Genomic DNA, 23154 nt, shown 5'->3' on the forward strand with positions numbered 1-23154 from the left:
AGACAGCCTCATGCCTTCAGCTCATTTTTAACTGAACCAAGCCCTGCTTTCACCACTGTAATCCCTCTCAGTATAAAAACATGTGACATCAACAAGCACCACCATCATAACACCTGAAAGTGTTCAAGGTACTTACCTGGGGCAGAAATCCTGATCAAGGAGACAGAAGCTCCCTCAGCACTGCCGCTCCCTTTTCCCGACTCCACCAGGAGAAGCTGGGAGTTACAGCCGCGGGCTCTCAGCCTGGGGAGCAGCGCCCACGCCGCTAATCTGGACCTCAGGGATCGGGAAAGGGAGAGGAAGGCAGCCCCGGGGTCGCGGGGCAGGGAGAGCGGGGTGGGGGACGCGGGCTGCAGCCCCGCTCGGAGGCCAGCCCCAGCCCCAGCCCAAGCCGCCCGCCCCGTCCGGGTGTGCAGACCCCGCCCGCCCGGGACACAGCCCGCCCAGTGGTGGGGACGGGTCGGTAGGAGAGGAAGCCCGGGAGGGGAGGACTCGCGGGCGGGAGAGGGGAAGCGGACGCCAGCCGCGGACTGAGGGGAGCCCGGCTGGGCCAAGAGGCGCAGGGGCACACCTGGCCCTGGACAGCTGTGGCCGGGGCGCCGGGGCAGGTGGCGCGGGCAGAGGGGTCTGGCCCGAGCAATCCAGCTGAACACACGCTGACTGGCGCCCTGGGGGGCTGTGACACGCCGACCGCCCTCCCGCAGCCGCCTCACCCCTTTCCCGATATCCCCTCACCTTGCACTTCCACAGCCAGAGGCCCCGGCCCCAGGCAGTAGCCAAAGGCCTACAGGGCGACAGAGCTGAGAAGCCATTGGGGCCGATCCCCGGCTCGGAGCTGGAGCTTCCAACCCGCGGTCCAGCTGGCAGCAACTGCGCATGCGCAGGAGGGCCAGCGATCCGCTCTGGGTCCTGAGAGAGAAGGGGAACCGAGGGAGGGAGAATAGGGGAGGAGGAGGAGAGGCGGGGAAAAGTGGAGGGAGACACATGGACAGGAGGAGCAGAGGGAAGGCAGTTATCTGGAATTGGGAGGGGAGTAACAGAGATGGGGAGAAAGCGTTTTACCTCTTGTGGCACCCCGAAGGAGGCAGCAGTCCTGCCTATACACCCTTCTCTTACCCGTCATTGCCCACAGCTCATATTTTACGTCCCTGGCCCAGCCCTCCAGCTAAGGTCTCTGCAGAAACCCTACGGGTATCATACCCGTTGCCCCCACAAGGAGCTAGGTTTACTGTTGCTCAGGGAACCAAGCACCCGCAGGTGTTGTTTCTCAGAACTACCTTGGGAAGAGTACATATTCCCCTTTTACACGCTGGGAAACAGGCAGGCACGATCTCTGCCTTAGCTCCACTGTCCCAAATGTTGGGCTGGCAGGGAGCGGGAGGTAAAATGTCAGAGCCCCAGAAGGAGCAGACTGCCTGAGTGTTGGTGTAGAGTCCCCATCCCTCCTGGGTAAACCACACCCCAACCTCGGGGAATAATCAAGGGCTCACCGTAGGCCCCTGTGTGTGGGAGAGCTGCCCTCAGTCCCAGTGTCCAACTTGCTAGGTAGGTAGAAGTGTTATTGAGTCCAAATTCATTCTCCTCAGTGCAGGACAGGCCAGTAAGTTGGGAGACCAAGTGTTGGGGCATGGAATAGCAAGTTTCTGTAGACCTAGATGGCAAACTAATGTCCTGGAAAACCATCTCCCCAAGTCAGAATTCAGGCTGCTTTCCTATGTGCTTGGTTTTTGCAAACTTCTTGGTGTAGGAATTCCTTCTTGTTAGAATCCTTTGTTCTTGCAGCTCTCCCTGGGTCAGATCCCTGTAAACCTCCAACAAAACAAACGTTATTTTCTATTCTGCAACGTGTTATCTTTATATGATTGGAAAAGTGTTAAATACCCTTAAAGGTCAGAGCCTTCAGAATAGGCTCTCCTGTATATTTTAGGCTCTAGTCAACATTGTTTTACAAGCAAGAAGAAGCCTAGGAGACAGAGCACAGGGTTAAAGTCAAAGGAACAGATCTAATATGGAGTCAGATTTCTTCTTTTCTATTACTGTGGCAGAAGCCACTTGAGGATTTAAATCCCTTAAAGTTAAAAATAAGTAAAACTTTAAAGGAATTTACATACATTGGTGGGAACTTGCATAGCATATCTGGAAAAGCACACAAAGGATTGTAAACATTGGCATCTCCAGGGAGACGTGTAAGAACAGAGGATGAGGGAAAACTTCTTTCACTTGAGTATTTTTTGCTCTGTTTGAATTTTTTTAACCATATGCATATATTTCTTTTTCAGTTAAAATAAATGTGTAATGGAGCAAAGGAGTAACTAGTTCAGCAAATACAGCAGCCATAGACTCACTGAGTCATCATTTTCGATTTAAGCCAGGAAGCATTGATTGTCTCTCTCCTATGTGCCCAGTGCTGTTTTAAAACTTTTTTATATTTTTTTTTATAAAATAATAACATGCTATCCCTCACCCCTGCTCAGGGCTGGTGGGAAACCAACTGAGTTTTTATTGAGTTGTTTTCCAAGGAGTAGAGATGAGTTATAAACAGAACACAACTTCAGGGCAAAACAGGCGGACTGGTTTTCCAGCAGGCCAGATAGCGATGACGGGTTTTCAATAGAGGCGCACAGAGGCTGAGAGAGAAAGCCTCCAGGACCCTACAGAAAGCTGCCCACAGTGCCTTCTCCATGGCACTACTGAAATAGGAAAGAACAAATCTGACTCCATATTAGATCTGTTCCTTTGACTTTAAACCTGTGCCCTGTTTCCTAGGCTTAGTCTTGCTGTTTCTGCACCTTTTGTGAAACAATGTTGCCTAGATCCTGAAATATACAGGAGACCCTATTCTCAAGGCTCTGACTTTGAAGGATATTATCACTTTTCCATTCGTATAAAGATAACAAGATACAGAATAGAAAATAACATTTGCTTGTTGGAGGTTTACACGGATCTGCCCCAGGTGAAGAGCTGCAAGAACAAAGGATTCTAAAAACAAAGAATTCATACACCAAGTTTGCATCAACCAAGCATTCCCGCTTCCCCTTTTTAATATAAGAAGAGCCTGAATTCTGACTTGGGATGATGGTTCTCCAGGACATTGGTCTACCATCTTCTCCACTGGCTTTACAAATTAAAGCCGCTATTTCTTGCCCCAAATCCTTGTCTCCTGATGTGTTGGCCTATAATGCACGAGTAGAACAAGCGTGGACTCGGAAACACAAACATACATTGAAAGTACGCATTTGGTATATTAAATGACCTGCTTCCACTCGTATTCCTGAGGTTTTCTTCTCTTGACCACTCCTACTATATTTATGAAAAACCTGTCATGTGGACACATTTCCTTCTCTAGCCACTACCCTTCCATGTAAAAACTGATGCCAAGAAGGCAATGGAAGTTGCTAGAAGGTATTACCTGGCCAAAAAAGAGCAGAAGTGGGTTCTGGCTGATGTTCAGGAGCAGGCCGGGGCACCTGACAAGATGTCATAAGTACGGATAGACAGCTGGGCACCAAAGGAGAAGCTTCTAAACTTCCATGAGGGACTTGGATAGGAAGGAACAGTCCCAGACTATAGCTCTGATCCCACCACGAGCTTCCTGGGCAAGGCTGGGCAAGTCATTTAAATTCTCTAGACCCGTGCTGTCCAACACGGGAGCCACCAGCCACATGCAGGATTATGATGTTATTCTGTAGCCAGACAGAATTATAAATAAACACTTTATTGCAAAGGGTCATCAGGTATAATATTTAAAAACATTATTGGTTATCTTGCCTTAACAAGTTATTTTTGTATGTCTAGCTTTCTGTGGGTTGTGATGCCTGCGACTAATGTTTCCCTTACAGTGAGGTATTTTGAAATTATAAGTTACTGGACACAGTACACTCATATCACAGTTGAAAAAAACTGATTAAATAAGCAAGGTGATCTGACTTAGTAGTTATGAGCAGGGGCTCTGGGGCCAGCCTGCATAAGTATTAATTCTCACTCTCCCTCCAGGGAGTTCTGTGTGAATCTTGGACAAATTATTGTTGCTGTTGTTGTTGTTGTCGTTGTCATTGTTATTATTTGTGCCTCTTTTTCCTTACCTTTTAAATAGCGAGGGAAATGTAGACTCTATCCCCTACAGTGTTGGCAGGATTAAATGAGTAAACGTCTGTGCTGCCCACTTCCCTGGGTTTCAGCATTCTCCAGGCAATCAGTGCAAAACACAGTGGCATTCTCCACTGTCTTCGTCAGTCTGGGATTCTGTAACAAATTACCGTGTGTCGGGTGGCTTAAACAACCAGCATATTCCTTATGGTTTGGAGGCTGAGGCTTTCAAGGTCAATGTATCTGGGAGAGGATTGCCAGCTCGAAGATGGCTGTCTTCCCACTATCTTCATGGCCCAGAGAGGAGAGAGAAGCAAGCACTTTGGGGCCCTGTATAAGAACACTAATACCATTCATGAGGGCTCTACTCTCATGACCTCATTTTATCCTACTAATCACCTCCCAAAGGCCCCGCATCCCTATATCATCACCCTGGGAGATGAGGTTTCGACATATGGATTTTGAGGGGATGCATTCAGTCCACACATCGGCTAACTCTCCCAAACATGCAGTCATCAAACCTGTAGCTAATTTCAAAATAATGTTTATATCTCTCTGCCCATTTCCATTCCTACATCTACTAACACTGAAGCCCTGCTACATTTTATTTCTTATTTTCCTTGTGAGGTTTAATTGATTCCTCTAACTCCAAGGATTCGCTCACTCCAGTCTGCTTGACAGCCCTGCCAGGTAGGTCTTCCTTAAAACACCTTCCCACTTCACCTGGTTGTTTTTAGGTGTAAATGTCAGAATTCTCTCCACACCCCATCCTAGACCTTTAATCCCTTACACTACCACTCACTATGTTATTTTCCTATTACCACTGTAACAAATTCCCATAAGCTTAATAGCTTAAACCAGCACAGACTTATTAGCTTATGGCTGTGGATGTCAGAGATCCAACACAGTTCTCATTGGGATAAATTCAAGATACCAGCAGGGTTCCTTCCTTCTAGAGGGTCTAGAAGAGAATGTTTCCTTTTTTTTTTCCACTTTACAGAGGTCACCCACCTTCCTTAGCTTGTGCCCCTCAACTTCCTCCATTTTCATGGTCAGCAGCCTTTCTGAACATTGCTCCATCGCTACACCTCCCTCTGATTTTAAACTCAGCTGGGAAATATCCTCCAATTTAAAGACCCCTGTGATTACATTCAGCCCACCTGGACAATCCAGACTACTCACCCTATTGTCTCATCTCAGGATCCCCTTGTCCCATCCCACTCAGGCAGTATGTATGTGGCTGTGACATTCACCTTGTGTAACATTTCCTCATGAGCAATTTATGGTTCAAGGCACTTATAAGTGACTTTTTGTTTTTCTTCCTTATCCTTTCTACATTCAGTTTTTCTGGTGAGATTATATGAATCCTTTTTATTTGTGCCCCTGCACTAATCTATAATAATGTATCATGGGTTTAAAGGCTAACTAATAGACAATTTAGGAGACAGAAATCCTCTAAGATTTTTAATCCTAAAATATCTGTCATCCCTTTTGCCATGTACAGTAACATGTCACAGGTGGCTACCCTGTGGCCGGGGAGGGACATGATTCTGCCATCACACTCCCCTCATTCTCACCAATGTGCTGATCAACTAACCAAGGATCTATGCTCTCCAATTCACTCACTTCCTCCTCCTTTCCATTGACTATCCTGTTCCCACCGCTTCCTTCATTCACCACATCAGGATTTCATGACCACATTCTCCCCTAAATGAAATGGGTATCTTGCATCTAATGTCTGACAGCTGTTCTTATTGTATATGCACACACTGACCTACACATAATCCCGTCCATCTCTTTATTTTCCTAGAATCTTCCAGAAGAATCAGTTCCATGATGATGATGATGATACTGACAATGATGACAGGGGCCTCTCAAGGATTCTGATAAAGAGGGAATCGATAAAGGGAGGGAATCATTGCAAAATTGCCCCAGAAAGAGGCTTAAAGGTAAATAACTCTTATAGTGTTTAATGAAATTGACTAATATTTAACTATTTTTAAGACTTTATATCACTGAATTTAAAATTTTAACGGGAATTTTCATTCACCACTAACCAAGATTCAACTCTGGGACCAAAATCTAAGGATTTCTGTCTTCTAAAAAATTGTCCACTAGCCTTTTAAACACGTGATCCTTTTAAAAAGTTTAGTGCTGGGCTGAAAATAAGCAGGATTCATATAATCTCACGAGACACAGTGAATGTGGAAAGACTAAGAAATAAAAACAAAAAGCCATTCATAACGTCTTGAACTTTATGTTGCTCACAGGAGAAAATATTTGCCAATGTGTGTGTCACATCAACATGACGACTGAGTGGGATGGGGAAGCTGATCTTACTCATCAGTCATTTATGCTGATTTGTTAGATGCCAAAACAGTTTCCTCATTGAAATTGCTTCTAACAAGTATGGAAGAATTTAGGTTCTACCAAAAGCAGGCTAAATATTTTCCCCTGCTTTCAGGTCTCTGGACTGAATGTCCCCACAAGAAGGACATGGTTATGTTTCATAGGGAAGTCTTCCTGAGAAGCAACAGGCTTTTCTAGGGCAGAACTGCAGGGCCCCCCATGGAGGGCTGGAGGAGGTCTAGAGGGGACACTGGAAAAACAGCAGGAGTGAATTCAGATACTGCTGCTCAGGTCGCCAAAGACAGCATTGCTATCTCTAAGGATATGACATTCTCCCAAATTTTCCATGAGTGAAGGAGCCTGTGAACACTAAGCAGGTTGTTAAGACACAGCAGCACATAATTTGCGTGACAACACAATTAGAGTATGATTTGATATTTGGAAAATAACTAGCCCATTGTTCTTTGAAACTGCAGCAGTAGCAATAGAAATAAAAAAGACTGAGCCGTCTTGGAGACAACAATCAATAAACAATTCTAAATCAGCAGAATTCCTTGACAATATTCAAGCAATGAGCTAGATGTGTGCTGCAGATACCTCTTACTGCAGGGCTCACTCCTGCAAAGCATAGAACTAGTTTCTCAGCACACAGAGGGAACCAAGTCAAGATTCCTAATCTTTTGAGATTTACTAAATGGCTGGAAAGATCAGACAAGTACATACAGGCAAATATGATTAAATGTAATCAAATAATATCAAATGTGATTTGAGCACAGACGAAAGAGAAATTCCTTTCACCTGGGATCTAGAGAGACTTCTTCAGAAAATGTGGCTTTGGAGACGGCCAAAGACATGGGTGGAATTTTGGCAGAACAGGATGTAAGGAATTTAAAAACTTATTCTATAATTCATATAAAAATTCAAAGGATCCCAAAAATCCAAAACAACTTTGAACAAGAAAAACAAAGTTGGAAGACTTGCACTATCTGATTTTCAAACTTTTTTTTATAAAGCTACAGTAATCAGAAATTATGGTGTTGGTGTAAAACAGGAAAATAGAATAATGGAACACAATAGAATGTTCAGAACTAAACCAAGACTTATACAGACAATTGATTCTCAAAAAGGATGCTGTGGAGAAAGGATCTTTTCAGCATGTAGTGCTGGAACAATTAGATCGTGATACGCAAAAAAAAAAAAAATGAACTTTGATCCACACCTCACAAAATATACAAAATTTACCTCAAAATGGATCATAGATCTTAATAGGAAATCTAAAACTATAAAACAGCTAGGAGAACAAGCATAGGCTTAAGGTTTATGGCCTTGGGTTTGGCAAATTTTTCTTTGCTATGACACCAAAAGTATCATCTATTTTAAAAAGAAACTGATAGAGTGAACTTTATGAACATGAAGACTCTTCAATGCTCTTCTAAACACTGCTAAGCAAATGAAAAGACAAGCCATAGACAGAAGCTATTTGCAGATCATATATCTGATAAAGGTCTCTCTTTGTATCTGATCCAGAATAAAGAGGTCTCAAAATTCAATAATAATTCAAACACCTGAATGAATGAGGCCAGAAAACACACTTCAGTAAAGATATCCAGATGGATAATAAGCATATGAAAAGATGCTGATTAAAGGTGTCATTAGTCATTAGAGAAATACTTTTAAAAACCACAGTGAGATACTAGTTCACATACATACTAGAATGAATACAGTTAGAAAGACTGACCTTACAAGGTGCTGGCAAGGAAGTAGAGCAACCAGAACTGATACACACCACGAGGAATTTACAATAGTACAACCATTTTGGAAAAGTCTTTAACAGATTCTTTTAAAAAGGTAAACACCTGTGTACCATATAATCCAGACATTCCTCATCTGGTGCTTTAGAAAGGAAAAGCATATGTCCATACAAAGACTTGTAACCAAATATTCACTGCTATTTTATTTATAATAGCACAAGTTGTAAATAACCCATGCATCCATCAAGAAGTAAATGCAGAAAGAAATGATGGTCTATACAAACACTGCTCACAATAAACTCTTCAGTAAAAACTCAGCACTAAACAATACTCTACTATAAGACAAACAAGCTATTAATACAGCAACACAGATGATTCTCAAAATAATTACACTGAATGAAAGAAGTCAGACAACATAGAGTAGATACTGCATGAATCCATTCATATAAGGATCTTGAAAATGCAAACCAATATGTTGTGATAGAAAGCAGATCAATGGTTCCCAGGGGAAGAGACGGGGAGGGAGGGAGGGACAACAAAAGTCAGGAGAGAAGCTTTGTGGGTGATGGGTATGTTCACTGTCTTGAGTGTGGTCATGGTTCCTTGGGGATATACTTACGTCAAAACGTATTAAGCTGTACACTTTAAACGTGTGAAAATTATTTTGCCAAGTATACCTCAAAGCTGTTTTAAGAAAAAAGGCACTTTAGTCCTGATCCACCTCAGCGCCTGATTGGAGTGACATGATCAGTCCCTCACACTGTCTGCCTAACGGGAAGGTAGAAAAGCTCTCACAGAAGATAACATGGATTTTTCATTTGCAATGTCTGCCATGTAATAAAGAATTTCTAGACATGCAACATGTCCAGACTATATGACAGATAACATGAGAATAAGGAGCATTAGACAAAGGATGCAAACCCCAGGTGATGTAGGCATCAGAGTTACCAATAAAGGCTATAAAATACTTTTAATATATTCAAGAAAATAAGGAAATGATGGGACAATAGATAACAGGGTAGAGACTTTCACCAGAGAAATATACTGGAATGTATTTTTAGGAAAAATCAAACTGATACTCTAGAACTGAAGCTTTCAGCTCTGGAAACAGGTAAACAGAGCTAATTAGGATCCCTTTTAAGTAAAACTTTCAGTAATTCTGGGTAAAATATAACAACAAATTAACACAGAGCTAACTATGGAGAGAGAAGTTCCCTGATGACAATACAAAGAGGACACTTAAAGCCCAGAGTGGTCATCTTGTGAGCTGATGCCACCGCACCCTGGAGGGAAGGGGTTTTCATCTGCACATAAATAGGGATACAATGTCCATGTAGGAAAAAGGGTCCATACCAGATATAGAAGACTCTTCCTCTATATCTATATAGTCAGAGACAGAGATGTAAAGTGGCAGCAGAGGTCACAGTGACACAGGGCCCTGGGCCAAGGAGTGTGAGCACCTCTGCAAGCTGGGAAAGGTAGGATGACGAATCCCTCCCAAGAGCCTCGGTGTGGAACTTAGCCTTGGCCACTCGTTGGTTTTAGCCCACTGACATTGACTTTGCACTACTGCACCCTAGAACAGTGAGAAGATGAAAGTGTATTGCTTTAAGCCACTGAGTCTGTGGTCCTTTGTTACAACAGCAATAGGAAAGGAACTCAGGAACCAATATGAACTTGAACCACAGGCTGCCTGCTGTGCTGGCAGGAAGTCCTTTGTCTCTGATCCTGGGGGAGTGTCCTGTCCTCTGGCAGCATCCACAAACTACCTCATGCTAACTTGGCAGTTTGCAGAGGGTTAAATCTTATCCCTGCACAGTTCTTGATATTTAGTTAATAAAAATGATGGTGTCATCATGGGTATTTTTCCATCTTTTAAATACCCTTCAGTCTTCTAATAAAGCTACTTCTAATTAAGAGACCGTGTAAATAGTTTTCAATCGTCATAATAAATAACTGTGGTTTTATCTGGTTACTTAAATTATGAATAATAATGTTCACATTTGTAAAAGTTATTAAAATCTACATTGTTTAATGAAAATATCATTTCTTTTCACATGAACATGTATTAACTACAAGAAATGTTCCATGCTTTCTTCTACGATTTACTGTTAGAGCCTTAAAGAATAATATTTTCCTCAAAAGATATTACGGCAAAGGGATTTCTTTTGGTGGAACTGTTCCGGCATCAAATCTGGTGCATGTCTCAGGCCACTGGCAACATAGAGATGATAGAAATTAGGAGGCATTATAAACACAGAATCATTTTTAAAGGAATTAAAAAAACTGGATGTGTGTAAACAAAGAATCAGAGAATATTCTGGTGAAATAAATGTATTTTTCAGCTTAAGCAAGACATGGGGTGAATAAATCTGAAATGAAAAAACCACCCAGAGATTAGCAGCGAGTCATGCATGCAGTGTGAATGATCAAAACCAAGTTGTTTCCAAACCAGTGTGCAGGCTTGATGCCTTCATGAATCAAATCTGTGTGGCACCAGGCCACCTCGAATACATGTTGATGAGGTATTTATAAGCCCTTCACCATCCCAAATCAAAGCCCACGCACGAGCCACAAGACCATCACCTACACATTTGGAAAACACACAACATGGTGAATAGCACTTTTCTTGTTCAGTAGCCGGTGGCAGCGAACTGTGAGCAGACAGAGATACAGGGACACAGAGGCACCTCCCCTCACTCAGCTGATAAACTTCCGTGCATCCCTGGGGACAGGATTGTCATAAAATGCACCATGGATTTATTCCCCTCCTAGGAAAGGAACCGTAGTGTTGTCATTAGGTTTGAGCAGGGGTGGGTGGAGGATCTCAGAAGAGTTGTTTCAGCACACCAATAGAATTCTTGGCCACCGTGACCACGAAAGACAAGTCCCCTGCCATCCCGGTAGGCACTTGGGCTCCTGACAAAAGCTGGGCTCAGTAAAGGGTTGAGTAGAAGGCACAGACCTCAGGGATGCCCCAGCAATAGGCAGGAGGTAGGGCCTGGTTTATACTGCTCTGGGTGTATCCCAGACTCATCCGAATACAAAATCAGAAATTTGCAAAACAGCAGAGCTGGGGTGGATCATCTACTCCAGACTCCTCACCTTACAGTTAAAAGGGTGGCAACCCTGACAGGCAAAGCAACGTGCTAAAGGCAGAGCGTGGAAGTCGCAGTGCCAGATGAAACGCAGCGTGCAACCCCCGTTCAAGGCCGCTGACTCTGACGACGGGGCCAAGGTTTCCAATGAGGAGAATAAGACAGTGTAAATACTTTGTTCCCCCTAAAACCCCAAATGTTTTTTAAAGGCACAAAAACTCACCTTAACTAGATCTCTTCTGAGGGGGCTCTCTTCTGCTTCTTCGTCTTTCTGTCTCCATTTCCCTCTCTCAGACACAAACACATTCAGTTTTGTGAAAGGGGACTTCCTTCCATACAAAGACAGACTTCACATCTTCAGAAAGATACCTGAGAAAGCACGTTTCTTAATTCAAGTCTTTGTGTGAGTTCTGGGCAACTGGCTTATTTTCTAGAACAATCGGTAGTTACAAAATCAGGAAATCATCTTCCACAAAGGCAGAGTTCTGGTCCGTGTTGATAAAGTTGGGGATGTCACATTTCATGAGTCTGTTCGGCTCCTCCTCTGGCCACCTGCTGCATCTGATGGCTTCCTGGAGCCGAATAACACTGTAAAGGGCTATGGTAGGGATACCAGCTTTGGCCTTGTCCAAGTGGTCCACTTCATTGATGTAGCAGTGAAAGAGGGACCTAGATTCGTCATTGCACTGCCAGAGAACACCTTGGGCAGCAGCGGTCTTCCAAAGTCTGACACAAAGCTGTTGAGTCTAAATCTCTTCTCGGGAGACTCTGCATTGCTACAAAGAAAACCAAAATAAAATATCGTTCACAGTGTACCTCGGTGACCCGAAGAATCATAGTTTTTGCCATCTACTGAGAGTAAATCCCTGCACAGAGCATGCTGACATGCACTGGAATTGAAAGACATCACTTCTGAACACATACAATTAAACCCAAGGCAAAAGTCTAAAGTGAGGGCCCATGGACCATCCTAAAAAGACATCGTTCCCTGAGAATCCTCAATATTGGTGCCTCGCACACCAGTGTTTCTCCGTGGGACACTCAGATCTCTTCATCAGGATTCGTTAAAGTGCTTCTTAAAATGCAGAATTCTGGGGTGCACACCCTCAGAGTCTCCAGAGGTAGCGACTGGTAGTCTGTATTTTCATAGCCACCAGGATAACTAAACATGCTCAGGTTTAGCACCGCAGTCTACATCGGGTCACCTGAGCATCGACAATTCTGTCTCACGGGATGGGGGGTGCCATGTGTGTCAGGGTGCTGTCCTACCCATGTGTCTCCCCTGATTCTCAGAACTGACAGTGCTGCCCCATTGGGCACGAAATACCACCGTTTCACAATGCATACGCAGGGCGCCCGACTGAAAAACAATCAGTGATAGGAGAGGGGACAAAACTCAGCTTCCTGTTACCTTGTTTCACTTACTGTGGGACGAGTGATCAATTCAAGGGTAATAAATCAGTGAATGAGTGAATAACATGACTCGCGTTAGTCCCACGAGTGCCTGGAAGAGCAAGCCTGGGCACATTGAGAACCATAACAGCCCATCTACTTAAATGTCATCCTCCACAGATCTATGTAAAGGTTACTTCCACCCAGGCAGTGACTCCAGAAGGGCAAGAATCATGTATGAACACACTCTCAAATCCAGAACAGAACCTGACAACAATTAGGCTCTGGAGTCTGTGTTTAGCGAGTGTGGAATCTCAGTGATTCCAGCTCTTACACCTTGCCTTCCCATCCCACCACACACGATATGGCCCTTATGTCCAGTTCTCCCGGGGCTGGGGCCACGGAACCCATTTATAGGACTGGAAGAATCTGATCATTTAAACCATCCCCCAGATTATCATCAAGAGTCACCTGCATTTCAGGGATCAGTAATCCCAGAAGCTTTGCAGTTCAGGCAGCTGAGGGATTTTTATATCAGCTCTGTCTTCTACTGTGACTGCCTGGGTGACATCAGACAAGGAATTCTGAAAAGCCTGAACTTTTCCTTTCAGGAATAATCTAATTAACAAATCTCGTTGACCACTCAACAAATGTGATGTGAAGATCAATAATTTACACAGGAGTACAACATTCACTAGGTCGTGGATTTAGAATCAGAGGAAAATCATTTTAGAAAGATTGACAGAATGTAGCTTTAATGCGAATTTAAGTATTCTTACCTTTCAGTAAATCATCTTCCCCTACTTATCACTTCACCCAAGTTTAAAAGATGTCTGAGAACAGGGATGAGTGTGCCAGCAATCTGAGACTCAATAACCTAAAATGTCACCTAGGAAAAAGAGGGGACTAACACATTTTTAAAAAGCATGGTGAGGATGGCGGGGCCATCCCCAACCCCAGACTAAGAAGCTCTGAGTAATAGCTTTCCTGCCTGCCTGGGGCATCAGCTGATGTGAAAATCCACCCAGAAACCTCACTGTCCAGCAGCTCTTCCATAACACAGGCTACACTTTCTCAGAATTAAGAATTGCGTCCAGTAACCACTTCGCTGAAGAATAAAGACAAAGGAGAACAAGAGAGTTCTGCCCCTCCCAAGGGAGAGCCCAGACCTCGGGCTGCATGCACTGCGCCCACCTCCCTGGAGAAGAATAAACTGGAGAAAGGCGTTCTGCGAAACTGCGGCAGCAAAGGTTGAGATGGGAACAAATTGACCAGTTGGCCAGGGACAGCCCCCTCCGTCGCTGCCTTGGCGGCTGCCTCAGCCCTCTCAGCCCATCCTGCCCACCTCCGGTGGCTAAGCTGTCAGAGAAATTGCTTTGCGACCTGGAGCAACAGAGGCTGCCCTCAGGCCAATCTGCGGAAAAGATGGGAGCTAAACCCCCAGCTCCCGAGCGGCAGGCTCCATACCCCCGCCAACACCCCGACGCCCCCGCACCCTACCGCAACCCCGGGGAAATATGACCCGAAGAAGTGTGACCTGGGAACGAGGGGCAGCAGAGGCCGCCCCCACGTCAGGCCTGCAGAGAGATTGGAGCTTATCCTCCAGCTCTCCAGGGGCAGCCCCTGTCCTCTCCACCTCCTGATCTCACCGCGCCCACCTTCCAGGAGCAATCAGACCAGGTGTGGGGTGTCAGGCGAATCTTGCGCCAGAGAGGACGTCCCCAGGCCAGGTCAGGGGAGAGGAGAAGAAGTGGCCCCATTAGGCGGGGCAGCCGGCCGTCGCAACTGCCTCTGCCCCTCGACCACATCGGGCCCGTCTCCCAGGAGCAAGCTGACCTGGAGACGGGCATCCGGCTTCTTGGGCAGCAGAGGACGCCCCCAGGATTGGTCACGGGGAAGAGGAGAGCAAATTGACAGGCTCCGCGCTGCAGGTCTTCTACCCCCGCCATCGCCACCCCCGCACCTTAAAGGCACCGCCCAGGGCGCCCCTCCCCCAGCAGGCTGAGTGGGACAGGTGCGTCTGGTGACCTGGGGCAGGAGAGGCCACTCCCACACCAGGCCATCGGGGAGACGGGAGCCAATCCACCAGCTCCCCAAGGCAGCCCCTACCCCCGCAGCAGCCACCACTCTTGCCCATGACCTCACAGTGGCCTTCTCTAGGGAGCAGGCTGACCTGGAGATGGACGTCCGACGAACTTGGGACAACAGGGACCGCCCCCAGTGCAAACCATGGGGGGAAGTGGGAGCAAATGGACAAGTTCCATGGGAAAACCTGCCGCTGCTGCCACCACCCCCAAAGTACCAAGTCCAACTCCCGGGGTCAGGCCGACTAGGACACACGCGTCTCATAACACAGGGCAACAGCGACCGCCCCCAGGACAAGACGCGGGGAAGATGGGAGCAAATGGTCCGCTCCCCCGCTGCAGGCCCCCGACCACCGCCACCCCTGCACCCTGACTACCCTGCCTCCCGCCCCCAGCAGGCAAAGTGGGACAGGGGTGTCCCGGGACCTGGAGCAGCAGAGGCCGCCTTCAGGCCACGCGGTGCAGACATGGAGCTAATCCACAATCTCCTCCGGGGCAGCCTCCCTATGCCTGCAGCCACCACCTTACCAGCCCCCTGACCGCACTGCACCCATCTCCCAGGAGCAAGCTCACCTGGAGTCGGACCTCAGGCAAATCTCCGGCGGCAGACGTCGCCCCCAAGCCAGGCCGTGGGGGAGAGAAGAAATGGAGCAACTCCCTGGAACACATCCCCTGCCCCTGCCGCCTCCGCCGCCGCCTCCCAGGAGCAAGTTCATCTGGAGACCCGCGTCCCGCCTCTAGGGCAGCAGAAGCCGCCCCTGGCTCCGCCTCCGGGGAGAGCGGAGCGAATTGATCGGCTCCCCCGCGGCAGCCTCCCTCCCCCCGTGGGTCCCGCACCTTAACGGCCCCGCCCCCACTCCGCACTCAGCAAGCTGAGTGGGACAGGAGTGTCCGGCGACCTGGGGAAGAAGAGGCCGCTCCCAGGCCCAGCAGCCGGGACAAGGCAGCTATTCCACCCGTTCGCCAGGGGTAGGCCCGCTCCGCCCCTCTGCCGCTGCCACCGCCCTCTGACCTAACCGCCCCACCTAACAGGAGCAAGCTTACCTGGAGTGCAACATCTGGCGAATCTCCGGCGGCCAAGCCCCACCCCAGGCCAGGCTGCAGGGAAGAGAAGAAATCGATCGGCTTGCCCGGGCAGCCTCCCAACCGCCACCGCCGCCGCCGCCGCCCAAAAGCATTGCAATAGCCTACCGGGGTCAGGCTGACTGCAAGGATGTGCACTTGCCTTCTTATCCTGGCCAGGTCCCTGAGCACCTCCCTGCATCCCTACACTCCCTGCACCTCTGCACCCCTGCTACTCTCTGCAATTCTGCATCCCTCCACCCCCACATCCCCTGAAATGCCTGCGCCCTCCACAGCCCCTGCACCCCTGTCACCAGTTACACTTTTGCGCTGCTTACACTCCTGCACCCCTGCATGTCCCACACACCACCTCTTGGGCCTTTGGCAGAGTCTCTGCTGTTAGACCAATGCACAGTGACTCACTCTTTGCCAGTATATGATGCATCAGTGGACGTCAGGGGTTGCCTGCAGGAAGGTACATGTTCCCGGTCACTAGCCTGGGCCACTAGGGTGATCTCTGTGAGGTCACCCAGGACGGGTTCAGAGATGCTGTTCTCTGGGAAGAGAGGAGTTGAAACCGGTCTTGAGGGCAGAGCTGTGCTCACCAGGCCGTCCACGCTTCATGTTTTACACAGGGCTTCGGAGAAGTGAAATGGATCCGGCCAAGTAATACCGGCCTGCTGTGAGCCCACCTCAGTCCTGGGCTCTGAGTCAGACCGACTGGCTCCCTCAATCAGGGCCCAGTTTGGGCACCTGAATGGTCCCTTTGAGGCATCCCAACAGTTCTCAGGATGAAGTCTGGCTGCTTCCACCCCATGGCCCTCCCTCCTACTGTGCTGGCCTCAGGAAGGTTCCTTATATGGGGAAGAAGGCAGCCCACACCCTACCCCACCCCTCACCTTTCTCTAACCCAGGCTGGTGCTCTCTCTGCCCCTCAGAGTCTGGGAAGCCATCCCTCTTCAGTTATGTCCCTTCTGAGATGGACTTGCTTCCACTCAATTCTAGGCGAGGATGCACCATGGAATGCACTGGGTAAGAGAACCAAAATAAATAATTTCTTCTGTGAGGTTGTCTGTTTATCTACTGGGGCTGGGCTGTGTGTAGTTTGCTACAGCTATTGGTGTGAGAGGCTAAAACAGCCTGTGTGTCCTTGTTTTCATCTCCCCGCTGTCTTTGGGTTTTCCCTAGACACTCCTGAGACATTTACTTCTGTTAGTATTATTCCTGTTATTACACACGGGCCCTACTGACATGGAGGTAAGGTGTTGGGGGAGCGGGACAGAGCAGGGCATCTGCAGTCCTGTGATTAGTTCTCATTGAGCCTGTGCCCTGAGCTGTGACCTCCACAAGTGTGTCTCTTTCCCCCCACCCCAATTTGGGTGACACAGAAGGGATTTCCCTTCTCCCAGGTTGGTTAGGCTCTGGTAAAATAATTTATCATTAAAAAAACAAACAAAAAACAACTTCCCCCAATGAAACAGAATGTTCTGGGTGTATTTCAATACAGTTATTTTCTCCTCTCCAGGCAGGAAGCATGAGGAGTTATCCTCTGACCTTCATTCTGAGAACAGGACACAGTCCTGGATGTAAAATACATGAAAAAGAGCATGGGGCCCCTCTGACTGGCCCCCTGGAGTTGTCACACTCTGATTTCCCCACACTGAGCCTCCTGCTGGCCTCAAGGACCTGTTAAATCTGCCTGCCCCCGGGGTTCTTACAAAAGCAGGTTCTGCCTTGGGAGCTGTGACTCTCCAAGCCTGCACGCTGTTCCCTTTGCAACCTCTCTGGGTTGGAAGCAGCTTTCCCCCTCAGTCTTCTGGGATCTAAGAAGAGCAGTGGGTTTGCAGCTCCCTCAGATTTGGTGTTATTTTCAGGACAGGAGGAAGAACTTCTGAGCTCCACACGAGCTGGACCAGAGGCTGGAATCCTCCCTTCCTCTGCCACCGTGCAATCAGTGGCTGTGGTTCTAGCCGAGTTTCTGAAGATGTGGACATAAACACACATATCCCAGCCCTCACAGGAGCACACAGTCCCATAAATCCCCCTAGTTTCCACTGGTAACTATGGAGCCGATGGGGACACGGGTTTCGGGACCACAGAGGCCTGACTGCACGACTTGCTCCGTGGCCTATTTACGTGGTTGCTCCGGGCCTTGTCTGAAGTGGCTTGCTTACCACACCTGGTACGTGGGAAACACAAAATAAGTACTAGAACCTTCACTTTTTCTCCCTCCAGGGCCTTCAAACGTAGAAAGTAATAAGTGAACTCAGACAGCCTAGTCACCACAATGAGGTCCGTCCAGCCCAGCTCTCCTGAGTGATGGGCACTGACTTGCACCTTAACTCGGAACAGTAGGGGAACTGCCTTCCTCTAACTGGGCCTCTCCCCACACCAGGCACGCCCGCAGCTCAGACGGGGCCAGCTCCCCAACTGAGGTGTGTGCTGGTGGCTTCAGTGTGACCTGGCCCTGCCGGGACATGAACCTGCAGTGAGTGAGGTGGAGGGTCGGGTGGAGGGTGGTCCCTTCTGGGGTGGCAGGGGGCCCGGTAGCACCCCTTCCAGCCTGGTGCCTGGGGCTCCCTAACACCTCCTACAGCTCCTGGGTTGGCTCCGGTCCTGGCCACTCCACACACCCTCCCAGTATCTTTTCATTATGTCCCTTTTCTGCTTTTATCAGCGAGAAGTGGCTTCTGTTGCTTGTTCAGTGAAACAGTACATCGGGAAACCAGACTACTTCTAACATCAGTAAAATACCAACCTCGGTCAGCTCGCCGGGCAGACCGTGCAGCACAAAGGCCTGAACAGGGCTGTGCGAACGGCTTACGTGAAGGGTCCTCAGCATCTGTCTTCAGAGATACAGAAGCTGATGGTTCAGGTAAAACCTCAGGGTGGGATTGAGGAATCCAAAGCTGGTTGGTTTCAAAGGCTAATTGGTCAGACCAGACCCCTGAGCTGTGGTCAGAAGCCTGGCTCACCGTCACGCAGACTCAGCGCCCTAAGTGCCGGGTGGGGCCGGTGCTGTTCCCTTTGTAGGCTCTCGTTGGGGATTCAGTGTAGCCCCTTAAATACAGCAGAAAATCCAGCCCCATTAGCCCCCACCCTGAGTGTTCCATGACACAAATCCCGGGAGTGTTTAATTTTCATCTTTGTTTAGGAGGATGAAAGTGGTTCAAGAGAAGACATAAATTCACACTTAGTGACACAAGGTCACAACCAGTACTTCCTCCACGGAGAGCTATGTGCTCCCACAGTGGTGGCTGGGGGCTCGGCAGAGACCCTCTGCTGGTCCCAGAAGGACTCGCTCCTCTGGCCACAACTCATGGGTTGGACAGCAGATCCAGAGGGTGACAGAGCATCTTTCCTGGGAATTTGGAACTGACACATAGAAATCAAGTTCACTCATCTGGAGTTTGGCGGAGGGGAGGGGCGGTGGTTGGAAATCAAATGAAACCAGAGCATGAGAGACACTTAGAAGTGAAAGAGCGAGAGACAGAGAGACTGAGCTTATGAGAGCAAATAGTCAGAAAGAAGGCAAACAATCAGGGGACAGAGGAATTCCAGCTCCTGACTGTCTAGTCTGTCCCAGCCCATCAATGACCCCGTGAGATGTTTAATAACATTCCAGTTTTGCAGATTAGGAAACAGGCTGAAAGAGGTGGGGGCTGGGTTTGGGTGCACAGTTAATTCAATTGCCACTGGTCCCCACACTTCCCATTGCCTGAAGGCACCCTAATCCTCACTGGGACCCCTGTGGTCCCCTGACAGCCCAGCACCCTGATCAAAGGGACCCTGCGGGAGTGGGAACCCCTCTTGAGTGTGGAGAGTTCCCTGCCCCGAGATGCCATGCATCAGCAAGCTCCCGCTCACCCCAGGTTAACATCAGCCCAGCTGTACAGTCTCCCAACCCGCTTCCCTCCCTGCCAGGCACCCCCAACCTTACCACCGAGTGTACTGCAGGAATTCAGGCACAGGGATGCCCAAATCAACACGAGCCCACCGGCTATAGAAACAGCAGACTCCCAGCCCCGCCTGGGTTGCGAGGGGACAGAAGGTGTCCTCAACTTTCATGTGTCTAAAACAATCTTCTTCAGCTGGAGGTTCTAGAGAAAAATAAAAGGTCCAAAACATAGTTCGGTGAGGAATTCCTCCAAGGACCTGACTCCAGTGTCTACAACCATGTGTACCTACCCCCGGAATTGGGGTGAAGGTGGATTATTGATCAGCACAACCCCTGGTGGCCCAGCTCCTTGGCTTGGCTGCCCAGAGGGGGCTGGGGGAATGGGTAAGGCCAGGGCACTCAGGAAAAGCACAGAGGACCTGACCTCTCCCTTCTGCACTCGTAAACCCTTCCCCAAATCTCAAGGCATTGGACAGAGAGCCGCCACAATAATGAGATGCTCCCATCTCTTCACTCACTCCTGTCGGTTCACTTACATGCTGAGCATCCACTGGGTCCCAGGACAAGACACATAGAATGGCTGATGGGACAGGCTTGGTCCTTCCCCCTGGAACCTGTTCAATCTGATCAAAGAATGATCACTCATAAAGAGTTTCTCAAAATTATACAGAGACCAAAGACCAACTGCAGAGTGAACCAAATTTAAAAATATATATGAAGATCCCCCAGTCTCCCCGCCTAAGGTTAACAGCATAAAGCAAAAAATTCTTGCCTTTAATCACCAGGGAAGTTGTCACCCCCTCTCAGGTGGAAAGGAGAGTTATTCTTTGAGCACGTCACAGAAGTGCTCCATCGGATTGGACCAGGGCATCTACATTCATTCAGCAAATGTGTATAAGCTCCTACTACATACGGGAATCTCCTAACTAGACCGTTCCCAAGGCTCTCGGGCTTTATCAGTCAACAAAATAGACATGACTCCCCATCACTGGGGGCTCAGAATTTTAGCAGAGGAAACAGGCAGCATGTTGGGGTAGCAAGAGTTTGGAAAAATTTTTAAAAAAGAGTGATATGAGCAAACTCGGGTGATGGCGGTGGGGTGGGAGGCAGGCAGGAGAGAATAAGGCAATCCTGGCAGATCTCACGGAGTAATGAACTTGAAGCAGAATAGATCCGGAGGAAGAAGGAAGAGCCGGAGCCAGAGGCCCCCAGAGTGAGGGGGAGAGTGTGGGCAGAGAGGCAGAGCACGCCGGGTCCTGAGGCCTTTGTGACGACTTTGGCTCCTAATGACATGGTGACCCGTTTAGTGAGTTTTGAGGGGAGGGGTGATGTAGTCCAACTTATGCTTTTGTGTTTGTGTTTTTTGGGGGGAAGTAATTTATTTATTTTAATGAATGTGCTGGTGATTGAACCCAGGATCTCAAGCATGCTAAGCATGCGCCCTACCACTGAGCAACACCCACCACCCCCAATGTATGTTTTTACAGGCTCCCTCTGACTCTGTGTGGATGAGAGATTGTAGGAAAGCAAAGATGGAAACAGAAGGCTATTGGTATCCAGGAAAGGCTGAAGGTGGCTCTTAGGAGGGCGGGGAGCAGAGAGCAGGTATTTAATTAAGACAGAATATCCAGAATTTTCTAACAAGCTGGATTTGCTGTCTGTGAGTGTAAAAGAAAGAGAGAGAAAGGACATGGTTCCAACATCTGGGCCTGGACAATGGGAGGGATGTCCTCTCCGGATGGGAAAGGGGATGGGAAAAGGTGGGGCTGAGCAGGTGGAAAGGGGCTGGTATCAGCTCAGTTCTTCAATGCCATGGTTAAGGGGTGTGTTACATATTGCCACAGAAGTGCCTAATAGGTAGAGGAATCTGTTTTCTTTTTCTTTTTAACATTTAAAAAATATAATTAAACATATTAATTGTATTATGTGAATGATTTGGGAATTTTGTTTCATGCCAAGTTATATGTTATATATAGCCAAATGGAGCATATATCAAAAAGGGGAGAAATGAGGGCTTTCATATAAACTGACTGTCCGTAACGTAGGTAAAATTTCAATAAAACCAGTCTTCAGGGCAAAAACCTCATCTCGGTGTTACATAAAAATAAATGAAAAACGACTATGTTGATGTACCATTATTTCATGTTACATAATAGCCCCAAACTAACAGTGTTTAACTATGAGGCTTGTAGAAATACTATTCACTTTATTCACATAAATACAGAAGTGCAGAAATGTTCTAAGGTAGAATTAGCATCTTAGTGGAAATAATACATATTTGAGCATTTTACATGATATATATGTACTGATTCAAAATTTGGAAAAGTAATTTCATAGTAGAACATATGTATGAATGTGAAAGCAAGGTGGATGAAAGGAAAAGAATGTGATGTGAGTCTCAGGGATAAAGGCTCAGATGGAAAGGGGAAATCAGGGAATTTTGGAGAAATCGAGAAATTGATGGCATGCCAATTTCCAAGGCTGGGTTGCTTCCACCAAAGGAATAGCAGAGAGAGAGAGGAGAGGCCCAGGAACCCACCCTGGTTAACACCCACAGTATATGTTTGGAAAAAACAGGAGACATTGGCAAAGGACCAGCCAGCAGGCCAAAAGCAGAAACAGACAGAGAGATGGGCTGGAGGTTGAGTGAAGCAGGAACACGGGGTAGGAGGGATGGAAGAGCTGGGTCAAATGCTGCCGAGGGGCCAAGCATGATGAGGAGTCAAAATTGACCACGATATTTAGCAACATGGGGTCACTGATGGCCTTGACAGGGCAGTTTCCATAGAGCGAGGGATCAGGCGAAAAGCCAGAATGGGTGTAAAAGGGGATGGCTCAAGAGAAGATGCAGACAGTGAGTTTAAACAACTCCTTAAAGATTTGCTGCAAAGACACAGGGTGGCAATTGGTGGGGGTGAATTAGGGTCAAGGAGTGCTGTTGGTTTAAGAGGATGGACGTTTATATACTGATGGTGCCAACTAGCAGGAGAACAAAATAGATGAGGCAGTGAAAGAGAGGATGGTTTTGGGAGTGACAACCCAGAGAAGATGGGAGGGATGGGGCCTCGGGGACTTTTGGAGGAACTGGCTTTCGATGCCACTTTTAATAAGCGGTGGGGCACCGAGAGTGAGGTCACAGACATCAGAAGGCGAGCGGATGTGCTGGGAGTTGCTTGTGAAATTTCTCTTCTGTTGGCTTGTTTGCTTGTTCAAAGTAGAAAACTAACCTTACCAGCTGAGGAACAAGGAGGAAGAAAGAGTTACTGGAGCCATGAGCAGAAGATAAGAAAGAGCCTTCCAGGGAGAATGGGACAGTAAAAAGGGCAGGGGGAGGAGGGGGAGTGCGCTCCCAGAAAGTTACATTTTCTCTTTGACGTCCCCAAATGTGTGACGTGTTATTACCCTTCCTGCTGTCTACAAAATAAAAATTAATT

The 23154-nt window shown here is 47.7% G+C and overlaps 1 protein-coding gene across 14 annotated transcripts in view; it reads right to left on the reverse strand.

Moving 5' to 3' along the window:
* The window catches only part of LOC140694876 (uncharacterized), a 33648-nt gene extending 29978 nt beyond the window's left edge, over window positions 1-3670 (reverse strand). For 2 of the 14 annotated variants that reach the window (XR_012070531.1, XR_012070529.1), the window contains exons 1-2: window positions 736-957; window positions 137-215 (exon numbers count right to left, since the gene is read on the reverse strand). Coding sequence is in view for 1 of the 14 variants with exons in the window: in XM_072957898.1 (XP_072813999.1) it covers window positions 137-215; window positions 736-1016; window positions 3410-3482 (433 nt within the window). In the remaining 13 variants the exon portion in view is untranslated. Of the gene's footprint in view, window positions 1-136; window positions 415-735; window positions 1017-3409 lie in introns of those variants that run through there. The other 12 variants (XR_012070532.1, XR_012070530.1, XR_012070527.1 and 9 more) reach the window with 8 other exon arrangements.
* Between the last annotated feature and the right edge of the window lie 19484 nt (window positions 3671-23154).

This window comes from Vicugna pacos, unplaced genomic scaffold (assembly GCF_048564905.1).
Source record: "Vicugna pacos unplaced genomic scaffold, VicPac4 scaffold_106, whole genome shotgun sequence".
Classification (NCBI taxonomy): domain Eukaryota; kingdom Metazoa; phylum Chordata; class Mammalia; order Artiodactyla; family Camelidae; genus Vicugna; species Vicugna pacos.